The sequence below is a fragment of the Euprymna scolopes genome, chromosome 25 (assembly GCF_053919585.1).
Source record: "Euprymna scolopes isolate OS-2025 chromosome 25, ASM5391958v1, whole genome shotgun sequence".
Lineage (NCBI taxonomy): Eukaryota > Metazoa > Mollusca > Cephalopoda > Sepiida > Sepiolidae > Euprymna > Euprymna scolopes.
Window position 1 is genome coordinate 51,687,277 of NC_136506.1, and position 14,195 is coordinate 51,701,471.

General features: G+C 37.4%; 1 protein-coding gene across 1 annotated transcript in view; it reads left to right on the top strand.

Moving 5' to 3' along the window:
- Positions 1-14,195, top strand: part of LOC145247348 (vasoactive intestinal polypeptide receptor-like) — a 489,053-nt gene that overhangs the window by 253,071 nt on the left and 221,787 nt on the right. Inside the window, exon 3 of the mRNA XM_080109023.1 lies at positions 5,042-5,152. Within this exon, the coding sequence (XP_079965149.1) occupies positions 5,042-5,152 (111 nt within the window). The remainder of the gene's footprint in view (positions 1-5,041; positions 5,153-14,195) is intronic.

The following is a 14,195-nucleotide window of genomic DNA, read 5'->3' on the forward strand; positions in this document are numbered from 1 at the left end:
ACGACGTTCAAACGACGCTTTCTGTTCCTTACAGAAATCATTGGATTGCGTCTTGCAACAGATCATCGCAAATGAAATTTCTTTAATCTGTTCTTAACACTTTTTAACAGGATTGCACCGTTGTAAGATTTGGGGAGTCGTTTCAAATCTGTTTCTTAGGCTGCGCATCTTGATAGCATTGTCTTCCCTGTTGGAAGTAACTGTAGAACGACCAGATTTAGGAGCATCACGAACACTGCCGGTGTTTTTGGTGCTTTTGCACAGTCCTCGGTACCGTTTTCTTATCACATTTCAATTTGCGGCCGATTTCTCGGTAGGATAAACTAGAAAGGTGGACATTAATGAGCTCCTGACGACCACTAAGTGACAGTCTAGGCATATAGACTAAATGTTACGTTGTATAACCTGGAACAACAACAATTATGATTAGAGATGCTTTGTTGCCTGTTGGTGGATATTTTAAACTGATTTAGGGCGATAATTTAAGCTGGTTTTAAGATATTTTTTTAAAATTTATGTGAACACAAGAATATTTCAATTAACAGTTAAATACAAACTGGAAAAATTATAGGGGATTAAAAAGCGAATCAAATGAGGTATAAGTTATTTAAACAGTTACATTAAATTTAGCTTAAAGTGCGGACTTCCTTTTTGTCAGCACTGCATATATATATATATATATATATATATATATATATATATATTCGCATGTAAACCACTGCCAGCAACCACTGTAAAAGAGTAATAAAAATGCAAGAGAGCTATATGTCCAGTCTGTTAAATCCAAGGTAGCTGATCAGCGGCATGGTTCCCACCAGTTTTGGCAAATAACAAATAGGATCCTGAACAGAAGTGTGCGTTCTATCTCAACCATTATCAATGGACCAGAGGTCATCTCGTCAGCGTTAGACAAGGCCAAACTATTTACAAAGAATTTGCAGCTAATTCTACCCTATGCGACGAAGGCCATCAACTCCCCATATTTCCTCCTATAACACAGAACAAGCTAGGTAACATACAAATATCCGTGCATGAGGTCGCCAAGCTAATCAAGAACCTAGATTCCAGTAAAGCAACTGGCCCTGATGGCATCCCAATTATAGTATTAAAAAAGCTTCAACCAGAACTTGCTCCCATACTTACGAAACTATTTAAGCGTTGCCTTAAGGAGAAGTGCTTTCCGACTCCCTAGAAGACCTCATCAGTTTGCCCTGTATTTCAGAATTCAGGTAATAAGTCATCTCCCTCTTAATAGAGACCAATAAGTATCCTGTGTATTATGAGTAAGTTGCTGGAATCCATATTAAATAGGGAAATAGTCAACCACCGCAGCAGGAACAACCTTCTTAGTGACACACAATATGGTTTCCGCTCTGCAAGATCTACCGCAGATGTGCTGACGGTTATATCCCACAGGATTAGTGAATCTCTTGACAAAGGCTTCCTTTCTAGGGCAATTGCTCTTGACATATCAAAGGCCTTCGACAAGGTATGGCATAAGGGTCTACTTCACAAGATTTCCAGCTACGGTATAACTGGAAATGTTTTCTCAATCATTAAATCATTTCTCTCCGATAGGCTCATAAGAGTAGTAATCGATGGGCAAAAATCAGAGGCCTGCAATATAAATGCTGGAGTCCCTCAGGGGTCCATCCTGGGCCCAACTCTCTTCCTGATCTATATCAATGACTTCCCTAAACACATACTTAAAGCATTCGTTGACACCTATGCTGATGACACGACCATCTACGGCAACACATCAAAGGCTGTAAATGACAAAGTTCTCTCTGATTCTCTCTCCTCTGATCTCGAGCGCGTGGTTCAGTGGGGGAAGACGTGGTTTGGTTACCTTTAATGCATCCAAAACCAAACTCCAATCCTTACATCATCAACGCTCTGATCCCCATCTGGCATCAATTGTGATGGATGGCTCTCGTCTGGGTGAGGCCCCGTGTTTTGACAAGCTTCTGGGTTTGACCTTTACTCCTGATCTTAAATGGAACACGTACATCAAGTCTGTTGCCAAGGTCGCTGGAAAGATAATGGGATCCTTCTACCGCTCCAGAAGATATCTCACTACTGATGCCATTCTCTATCTACATAAAAGCCAAGTACGTCCAAGGATGGAATACTGCTGCTATATCTGGGCAGAAGCTGCTAAAAACAGACTATCTTGACAGAGTACAAAATAGACTTCGTGGCTTAGTGGGAGATGCCCTTTTCTCTACCCTGCAACATCTCTCCCACAGAAGAGACGTTGCGAGCCTATCTTTGTTTTATCGTTATTTCCATGGCAGGTGCTCGTCTGAACTCCAATCTCTTGTCCCCCCTCGCCAATCTTTCACGAAAAACACCCGTCTAGCTGAATCCACTGTGAAAAATTTCCCCCACTCTATATCTGTGCCTAAATCAAAACGTGGATTCCATGAAAAAAGCTTCTTTCTTAGAACTGCACGCCTATGGAACTCTGTTCCGTCTGTCTGCTTCCCACCTGACTACAACTTGGATGTGTTCAAGTCCAACGTAAACAAATTCCTAATGAACCACCCCCTTAAGTAAACACTTTATCAAATCTCCACACTAACGTAATGTACTTGCAATAACCCTTATCCCCGAGTGGCTTCCGGGCCTTGATAAGTGGTGATCACTGTGTAAAAAAAACTTTATGAATAAAGTCTGTTAGTATGATGTACATCTTCAATAATTTGAACAAACTTTCCGCTTATTGTAATTTGTTTTCAATACTTCGTTTCTCATATCATTCTTATTAACAAACTTTAAACATGACATAAGCATTTACAAAGAATTTATTTTATTAACATTGTAAAAATATTTTCAGTTTTGTGTTTAATAAATGCGTACACGATATTGTTAACTTGAAATTGTTTTTCTTTCAGATATTTCACGCAACATTTAAAAGGAATACATCTTAGTACGAATGTAATACTGCTTTTCCACAAACTACTGTTTCATTTGTAATTTAACGAAACGAATATGTATTTATAATAATCATAACATAATATATTCATTTTCATCAAAAATAATAAATATCGATGGTATTGCAGTCCTGTCTGGAGAGAAAGCAACAGTGTATGTTATTAGATAGTTTATATTGATTCAATAGCAATGGTAGTAGGACAGTTTGCTGGTTAAGTCTTACGTGAGGATCTCTTTCAACTCCATGCAACAGGGCCATCTTCTCAAAACTTGTCCTCGTTGAACTCCTGTATCCCATTCTTTAGTCCACACTGCTTACACCAGTTAGAACATTATTGTTCGTAGAATGGCTCCGTCTTTGAACACGCAACACTTTGCAACGCATGTGTAACTTATATATAAAAAAAAACTCTCTCAGATTATCCCAACATCGTCAAAACCTTACAAATTGTTCAACATGTTATACCGGCTTCTACTGATTAATTAGCAGTCGGTACTCTTCCTCTTGTGCAACTGTTTCTATATGCAGAATATTTTTTTATTCTTTTTTCTGTTAGACGCTATGGTACCAGTTTCCTTTTAACCTGAGCAGGCTGGATTTCGTAATTCGAGACACAGCCACGGCAACTACAACATCGATTTCGAAGGTGTAGGCTAGCTCCAGGTCACGTTTTCTATTTATTTTTATTGACCTGAATTTGGATTAACGATCGACATTGCATTGCCGGCTGACGCCTCTATCTGTAAAAGTCAAGATCTGGATAAGAGTATTTGGATTCTACATGTAGAATCAAAATATCCTATCAACAACTTTCTACCGACTGGAGGGAACTGATATCATCGTTCCGATACAGTTAGTGAGAAAGAAGAGTTAAGATAAGTACGCACAGCGACCAATATCGTTTGACGGCTTCAAGCTTAAAGTCCGCCACAGGCATATGTGTGGCTAACATCTTGTAATCACCATGTGCTGCTGTATTCCACCGGCTGATGTATATGGTCTCTATGCCCTTTCTTGTACTGGTAGATTCTCAAGACACAGCGCTCTCAATAATATCGTGCAACGAGCTCTGAGTTTCTGATGATCCTCGAACAAATTGGCATTGACAAAATTTCCAATAGTCTGAAGAACTTTCCATTTACAATTGGTGTCACTTATATGGGATGTGGCTGGCGTCGACACTTTTGCGGGTTGGTCAGTAACAAAATCGCCAATTATCCTTGCCATGCAACAGCGTCAGCAGAGAACCGCAATTAATCGAAACATTCCGGTCTTCTCGAGTTATGTTCCAAGCGAATGCTGTGAATACATGCAGAGCGATGTGCCCGACTACGCGCAATTTCCTTAAAAGTTTGGATCTGTTAACGACGCAACTGTCATGAAACGACTCAACCTTACAAGCGTCTCATCATTGCTACAGTTTGCGAAAACGCCTTGAGTCTAATCCCAACTTACCAAATCAGAAGGATATAGCTGAAAATACCTAATATTTCCATCTTGGTTTCGAAAAAAAATTCCTGAAATTTTATTGACATTGGATATTTTCCCCTTTTATATTATATTTTTATTTGTAATATATTTTAATTTCTGTTTAATAAATTTTATTGATGTTTACCTTGAAAAAATACATGAATAAATTAAAATTTGAATGCATATACGTCAGTAGAATGTAGGTGAAAATACCTGATATTGTACATTGTAAATCATTAGATTTATTATTGTTAAAACTAAAAGACGAGTATTTAACTCGCCAGGTAAGTATTTATACTTAATCAGCAGAGACAATTCCAAAATGTTGTGCATTGGAAACAATGACAATGCATTTCATGATTACAATATGTGTTATCAATTGATATCAACTTAAGAATGATGTTATAAGGTTATACTTGATGTAAAATAACTCCATACGAAAACAGATTAAAAAAATACTCAAAGTTTGGAATCTGTATCACTCGAAATCCTTGACATTTACTGGCGTAATGAAAAACTAGCATTGATGAAGAAGACAGTTGCAAAATAATGATTAAATTCATTACAATGAAAAAAACTGAACAAATATCCTGTTAAGACGTCACAAACAATTATTAATGTTTTATTTTTTAGGTAGTTACTGCAACCGAACTTGGGATATGATCATGTGTTGGCCTGATACGGAAGCCGGTACTGCAGCCGTACAAAAATGTCCGAACTACATCAATGGTTTCAACACAGAAGGTTTGTATATAACATGCATCAATCAAAAGTGTATATGTTGTTTTACTTACATTCCTACACACACAAACACGCATATATATATTCACACACAAACACGTATACACACATACTCACACACACATATGTGTGTGTGTGTGTGTGAGAGAGAGAGAGAGAGAGAGAGAGAACATTTGATTTGAAAATAAAACTAAAAAATCGTTACAGTTCAAAATAATCCATTATTTTTTTTCTAACGACAACACTTTCAGAATGAAAACAGAATAGTAAATTGGTTTACATTTTAAGGCACCTCTCAAGAGGCGAGTTCTTATTTGTTGATAGTGCAACTCAGCTTTTTATAATTAAATGTTCTTTTCTCAACTTACGGTCAATGTGATTGATTAGTCTGTATGTTAAATATTTTTATATGCCGCTGTCAATTTTACTAGAGTACATCCGATTAGAAGCAGTATTGTTCAAACTCACCAAACTCTATCTGGTCCAACCCCTACACATTTGCACACAAATACCTCCACAACTTTATTCGTATCCGTTGATATCTTCCATGCACACAACTTAAGACGCTTCCACATCCGATTCGTCAACAGAATTTCATACAAAGCGGAATTTTAATAAATCAATTTTATGAAGCAAAGTTTATTTAAGGATATAAATTTATAGAAACATTAAAACGTGTTTATATCACATACACTTTCACTCATAATAAAAACCGAATAACTTTGAAATAATGTTGTAATGATAAAGGTTTTTGTGAGTGTATACTCAAGGATTGATTTATTTTATATCTATTATCATATTAATGTATTTTTCGTCATAGAAAAGGTTTGATACAATTTATGCCATACTTATGATCTTATCGCATGTCATATCAGATTATATTAAAAGATAGTTTAATTATCAAATATTGTTTTTTTTTGTTTTTTACATAGGCATCACCACTTATCAAGGCCGAGAGGCCATCCGAGGATAAGGGTTAAAGAGTGTACAGTAGAAATTGGACAATATAGTAATCGTTATTAATAGAAATTCGGTAAATTTGTTAAACCAATGGGGCGGTTCATCAAGAACATGTTTACGTAAAACTTGAAGACAATCATATTGTAGTAATTGTCTGTATTTTTGAGATGAGGTTTTTTCATTGATTGAGATTGTCGGACTGACTTCCTCATCTTGGATGTTATAGTCACAACGTTTCGGCCGTTTTGCCCTCCGGCATTCATCAGGTGTTTTGTATCGAACTAGGAAACCGTTTGTTAGGAGTCTCGAACCCAACCCTTTATTATTATTACGGGGATACCGTGTTCGGACTCCAGCTAGGCTCTGGGACATAGTTGCTGATTCTCTGTTTTGAATGTTACTTTTAACTGCCTTCGTTCAGGATTGAACTCAGCACCTTTGGGTAACTGTAAACTTTGATACAACGTCAAGGACCACTCGGTCATATGTCATTAGGACAATTCTTAGTTGGTTTTTGTGAATGTTAAACCTATGTTGTTATTCAAGGTTTTCTCTCTCTATCAGAGGTTTCCAAATTGCATTCAGCTCTATGCTTGGTTTGCTCAGGAGGTTGTTATGTCCGAACATGTGAGCTGTTTTCTCATTTTCCAGTGGGTCTCTCTGTTTATTATTTTTACTTCATCCCATAGGGGGCGATGGTCCCCCTCTCCATCCAGACATGGTTGGCTATACCCGATTCTTCCGTCTCCCCTTTAGTTACCGCTTTTCGGTGTTCTTCCACCCTTACTTTAAGGGGGCGGCATGTTTCACCCTTGTAAACCTTTCTGCAACTGCATGGGATGGAGTATATGCAGTTCTTGGTCATGTTCTCCTCCATGCGGGGCTTCACTCGTACCAGGTGTCGTCTGAGTGTTGACTCGCTCTTGAATACCGTCCTGATGTTGTAGGGGGCACATATTCTCTAAATCTTTTCGGAGATGCCTCGTATGTATGGTAGGCAGACCGTTGGAGGTTTTTGGGTTTAATTCTCCTCTCTTATACTATTAACAGGTCTGGTAGATAGTATGCTATCGAGGTAGTTGTTACCACGGAGGGTATTCTTCAACCTGACCATTTCTTGGTGGTATGTAATGGTGTCGCTACTTATTGTCTCTGCTCGATGTAGTTTAGCTTAAATTTATTTTTTTTATTTATCTATTTATTTATTATTTATTATTATTATTATTATTATTATTATTATTATTATTATTTGGCGGCTCACATGGAGCTTCCACACAAGTCAACAAACGATCTGATTGGAGACCTGTGGTGTTCTCTGGAAGCTGAGTGACAACAAGTCTCCCCCAAACGTCCAGTTCTCTCCTCCTCCTCCTTCGATAGCATTTGCAAATAAATTTGCATCATCGCAACAACCTCTTACCAGTGATTTCTCGCTGGCGGTGGCCATTGGTTTATACTGGAATTTGAGTGGCACTAAGCCTCCCCAAGATCCCAGTTCTCTTCACACGTGTCCAGCGGAGGTCTGGCCAGTGCTCCCTCCTCGGTCTTTCAATCCTCCTTGATCCTTATCGGCTCTTTGGTTATTATTATTATTATTATTATTATTATTATTATTATTATTATTATTATTATTATTGGCTCACATGGAGCTTTCACACAAGTCAACAAACGATCTGATTGAACACCTGTGGTATTCTCTGGAAGCTGAGTGACAACAAGTCTCCCCAGACGTCCAGACCTCTCCACCTCCTTCGATAGCATTTGCAAATGAATTTGCATCATCGCAACAGCCGCTTACCATTGATTTCTCGTTGGTAGTGGCCATTGGTTTATACTGGAATTTGAGTGGCACTCAGCCTCCCCAAGGTTCTCTTTGTGCTTGTCCAGCCGAGGTCTGGTTGGCGCTCGTTCCTCGGTCTTTCAGTCCTTATTGAACCTTCTCGGCCCTTTGCTATCATTTATTTTTTTTGGGGGGATCGGTGATGAAACAATGGGGGGATGCATGATGGGGGGTGTAGAACTTGTAAATATGCAGTTTCGGTGTTCTTCATTCCCTTTAACGCTTATTCGTTATATTGTCTTCTATTATTCTCCGCATTCAAGGGTTTTCGATAATATTTCAGTCGTTTTCATTATCGTTAGTCGTTGTACTTTTGCAGTTATTCCTCTGATTCCAATTTCTGACATTCCTTTTTCGAAGTTTTTCGGAATTGTTCCTAGTGCTCCTACTATTATCGGTACTTTCTTCATCATCCAAATCCCTTTTAACTCCCTGGCTAGCTCTGTGTATTTGCTTCGTTTTTCCTTTTCTTTCATACTTACCCTGTGATCAGCTGGGACTGCAAAGTCTACGATTTGACAGGATTTTTCTTTCTTGTAAATCATTACGACATCTGGTCTTCTTGCTTGGATGGGTTTGTCCGTCTGTATGTCCATGTCCCATAGGATTTTGTGGTTCTCTTTTTCGAGTGCTGTTGCAGGTTTATGCTTGTACCAAAATGCAGTCGTTTACACAATTCCCAGTGTACCACCCTCCCCACTTGGTCATGCCTGTTTTTGTATTCCTTTTGGGCAAGTTTGCTGCATTCGCTTACTATATGGTTTATTGTTTCGTCTCTTTGTCCACAGAGTTTGCATTTGCTGTTTTCTTGTGTTTTATCGATCCTTGCTTTGATATGGTTGGTTCTTATCGAGTTACCTTGTGCTGCAGTTATTAGAGATTCAGTTTCTCGGTTTATATGTCCTTTTCGCATCCATGTCCAGGTGTTTTCGTTATTCTCATATTTTGTCGTTCTTATGAATCTTCCGTTGAGTTGTATCTCTTCGCATTTCTCTTTTCTCGTTTTTTCGGTTGTCTCTCTTTTTCTGTTTTGTTTTTTCAGTGTCTCTCGCTGCCATAATTATCCTTTCAGTGTTTTGCATTATGTATTTTTCTAGACTTTTTTCGTGTCCTTCACACAGTCTTCTATAGAGATAAGTCCCCTCCAACCGTCTTTCCTTTTCACGTAGAGTCTGTCAATATCGTCCTTTGGGTGTAGTGCATTATGCATGGCCATGAGTTTCCTGGTTTTCTGGTCAAGTTGTCTCAGTTCTTCTTCTGTCCACCCTATAAGCGGTCCAGAGTATCTTACTAGTGATACTGCCCATGTATTAATACCTTTTATTAGGTTTCTACTATATAATTTAGTTTTCAGGGGTTTTCTTGTTCTCCTGAGGTATTCCTTTCCAACATTCTCTTTCATTTCTGTTGCTCTGATGGTGTCCGTTTCCAGAATTCCCAAGTATTTATAGTCGCCTTGTTTCCATAGTGCCCTCATTTCTGTTTCGTTGGGTAGTTCCATGCCTTCCGTCGTTTCCAGTTTTCCCTTTCTTATAACTAGTTTTGCGCACTTTTCCATTCCAAATTCCATTTGGATATCTTGGCTGAAGATTCTGGTAGTGTTAATTAGTGTCTCTAGCTCCTTTTCGGTCCTTGCAAAAAGTTTCAGATCGTCCATGTACATCAGATTGTTCATTTTTTCCTCTGTATTGGAGAACTTGTATCCAGCTTGGCACTTTCTCAGAATACTGTTCAAGGGCATCATGGCTATGATGAACAGTAGTGGTGATAGCGAGTCTCCTTGGAAGATGCCTCTTTGTATGTAAATTTCTGTGATGTGTTGTCCATCAGCTGTCAATTCCAGTCTCCATGTTTTCATTGCATTTTCTATTACGTTGGTGATCCTGATTGGTATTTTATACATTTTTAGGCATTCTATTATCCATGCTTGGGGGATCCTGCCGTACGCTTTTTTGTAGTCAATCCATGCCATGGCTAAATTCTTTCTCCTCCTTTTTACCTTCTTTAGGATCTTTTGATCTATATATAACAGGTCATGTGTTCTTCTTTTTTCTTTTTGGCATCCTTTCTGCTCCTTGGGGATGAGTCCACGGTTATTCAGAAAGTGGTAGATTTGTTCCCTCAGTTGTGCTGTCAGTATCTTCCACATAGTTGGTAAGCACGTGATTGGCCTATAGTTGCTAGGGACGGTTCCTTTCTCCGTGTCCTTCTGTAGCAGTGTGGTTCTACCTTTTGTCATCAAGTCTGGTACGCTTGCTTCCTGTATACATCTTCTCAGGTTTTAGGCTAGCCTTTCGTGTAAGGTTGTGAATTTTTTGAACCAGTATGCATGTATCCCGTCGTTCCCTGGTGCTCTCCAGTTTGCTATTTTTCCTATGGTTTTCTTTAGGGTTTCTTTGCTGATTTCATTCACTGTTCCTTCTTCGATTTGTTGTAACTCTTTTTTCATGTCTTTCAGCCACTCGGCATTTCTATTGTGATCTCGTCGCTCTTCTCATATGTTACTCCAGTAGAGTTTTGTTTCTGTCGGATTTGGTTGTTCTGTTTTTGTTTTTCCTCCGTTCACATTTTGGTAGAATTGGCTTTCATTAGTTTAAAATGTTCTGTTTTGTTTGCATTGTTCAGATTTATATCTATATCGTCTCAATCTCGCTTCTTTTGCTTTTATTTTTTGGTCCAGTTCTTCATGTTTCTTGTTTATCCTCTCCCTGTCAGTTACATTTCCAATATTCCGTTTTCTCCACATTGCTTTCTTCCTGTTGATCATTTTGGCTTCTTTTTATGTTTGTGTATTTGGGTTTCCAGTCTTATTTCCCATCCAGATTTTGTTGGTCCGCTTGTCCTCGGTTGTTTTTCTGATTTAAGTTTCATACTTACCATTTTGGCGCCTGCGTAAATCAGGTTGTTTAAGTCTGTGATTGTATGCGTTGGGATATGTGGGAGGAGTTTGTTATCATTCTCTGTTTCAGTTTTTAATTTCTTCTGCTCTTGGTTCCTTAACGATGGGAGCTTTGTTTTTTCTTCGTTCATCAGCTGTATTATTTTGTTTATTTTATTTGTTTCATTCTCTGTTAGTTCTGTTTCATTGTTCTCGGTTTCCACGTTTGTAGGATTCGTTCGTTGTTGGTCCTCGGCCTTTAGTGTTTGGTGTTTTTACTTGTGAGGCTTCAACTTGTGGGGTTGCTCTACGTGTGATTCCGTTGAGGGATGCTTCTTGTTCAGTTCCATCATTTATTTTTCGCTGGATTTCTGTTAGTTCTAGTTTAGAGAGCCAGCCTTTCTTGAGTATTAGTCTTGCTTGGTTCGCAATTCTTTGTTCTGTCGTATGGTAGCCACTGGATGGGTCCCATAGTTCTTTCATTCGTTTCCGGTAACCTCCATATCTATATTTAGGATGACTTCTATAATAGTATTCAATTACGAGTCTGTTCTTTTTTGTTGTCCATTTCTTTCGTCGGTTGTTTTTCTTTTGATGGTTATCATGGCTGTGTCGTGTTTGCTCGGTATCATTTTGTTCCCTGAAATTAGAGGTTATACTTACTTGTTCAGCGTCCATGTCATTTGAGTTTCTGAAACTAGAAAGTTGGCCAACATTCGCAGGATGACGACCGGGTCCCCCATACTGGCCACCAAAGGAGCACCTGCCGATCATGACACCCAGATCTTTCTTCTGAGTCCCAAGGTTTGGATTATTGTAATTGACATTTTTCATGATTTGGTGTTTGTGGCAACACCGAGCCCAGAATTGTTTTACCTGTGGTTCTGATGCAGGGATAGTGTAAAGCTCCTGTGTATCCAAGAGGTATCGTGAACTATCACACATACGTATGGGACAAAAAAGTAAATAAGAAAATAAAAAATAAAATAAATAAATAAAAATTAAAAACATAGGTAGATAAAGTAATTAACTAAGTATTCTACTTAGTAAAAGTCGAAAGTCATGCTCTGAAAGAGGGCGTTTGAAGATAGGTCTACCTTACACCATACGGTTTAGGCGCTGGAAATGTATGAGAAAAGAGAAGGAGGGCAATTTTCCCTGCCGCTTTGGTAGCATTTAATTCCCTCGTTTAAAGGCGGGGCAAATTTCTACGTCAATATCGGAAAAAGTCTGGTTTCTGTTATAAATTCGGACAAACATTTAACTAGATAGTTCGCCTGTCGCCCGTCCGGGTATATTTGCATCAATTTTTAGAGGATTTGCATTAAGTTGGAATTGACAAACAGAATTATACGTTTATATCGAGACAAAGACTGTTTTCTGAAATGAATTCGAAGTAATATTTAACTTTTTTGTTTAACGTTGGGTTCTTTAGAATAGTTTTCTGTCACGACTTTATTAATACCTATCCACTGTGGGCTCCAGTCTGGAGTTAAATGCCAGGTCGCTGGTCAGTAGAGGGTAAGGGATAGGAGGGGGTGGAGGGTGGGAACAGTCCTTTCTAGTACACACATACGAGTATGTATATATGCATACACATATCCACATACGCAAACGCACGCCTTCTGCCTGTCGTTGCCACAAAGAATATAGAATTCCTCTTTTTTTTTAACAAATTTCGCTAGCCGCCCATCTAGCTTTTTATCCATTCCTTTTTAGAGGATTTGCATTAAGTTGGAATTGATAAACAGAATTAATTAATTAATTATTATTATTATTATTATTATTATTATTATTATAAATATATTAAAAACGCATTCAGAAAGGCACCCATTTATTCAAATATCTTTTATTTTAATACGTTCGTTTTTTACTTACTTAAAAAAAAAACTTTAAAAAAATCTTTTGTAAATATATTTTTAAAAAATCTTTCTCACGAATATTCGACCAAGTCTGCTATTTGATGTGTTTAGAAACAACCAACGCCATATGCTTGTGCCAATGTCAAGGTCAAATCACCGGTGTGACTTGAAATGTGCGCCGGCCGTTGTCAGCCGTTGTCTTCTGCTACAGGGTATCTATTCTTTACTTGGTCCCCAGGTTCGAAGATTTTTTTTTAGGCTTGATTAATTACAAATTCACTTTTGAAATTTGAATAGTTGTTTTGCATTTCTAGCTTATTTTCGAAACAATATTTATTGTTTTTTTTGTTGTTTTGTTTTTGTTCTTCTGCTATTGTTTTGAATTACTATAGTATCAGTCAATATCACGTTGTTTTTAATTATTTTTGTGAGCGTTCTGCAAATATATTCTCGTACTCTTTGGAATGCCTGGTTGTTACCAATCATATTATCTGGAAGTAATAAATGGAGCGTTAGTGTTCGGTGCATAGTTAACTAGAATAGGTCTTTTATGAGACAGGTAATAAAAAGGAATGTAAAAACGAACCATTGCCGGTCTTTTCTGCAAAAAACGGCTCTAATGACACAGCTTTCCCGGTGACTAATGATAGAGTGGGAATAGAATCAAAGTATGTATTTGTAAGTAGATAAATGAGGTAAGATTTAATGTAATAACTTTAAGTCAAATGAAATTGAAAAAATTCCGTGAATATACATCAGTTACTGGCAAGAAGAATTACTATATTTTTATTAGAATCGAAATCGATGAAATCGCTCGATTACCTGCTCTAATTTGCGATACACTCAGAGAAAGCTTTACATGCCTCTCGCAATGACCAAGTTCAAAATATATTGTAGTCTTCATGGCACTGTAGAGAACCTACTGTTGAATTTATATAATTATTTTTATATATAATATAAAGCCAAGTAAATGCATTAATTGCCCTCTACACAGAAACATTAATTTCAGTAAATTCCTAGTTCAATAGGTAAGTTGTGTAGAATAGGAACCCAAGATTTAAAAAAGGGAACGGCTGTATTCAACTGTAATATGTACATCATAAGTATAATTATTTATTAACATTAATATTAATCAATTAAAATATATAGTTATGTGAATAATTCATTGGGCCACTAACGTTTAAAATAAAATAAACAGTAAACGTTTTTTGAAAAAAGTTTACTATGTAATGAATAATTAACGAAATAATGTCAGTTATATTATTCATTGTAAATGCTAACGTTTAAAAAACAACTTACGTATAAAATAAATGGTTAACGTGTAAATAAATTAGTATCCGTATAATATTACTTTTGTAAATTCTAACGTTTCCAAAATTACGTGTAAAAATAGGCGATTAAAGTATAAAAATAAAATAAATTAAATAAATTAGGCTCGATGAGGTGACCATTAAAACCTACGTTAAACGATTATGAAAAGTATAATTATGGTAAGATAACTACATT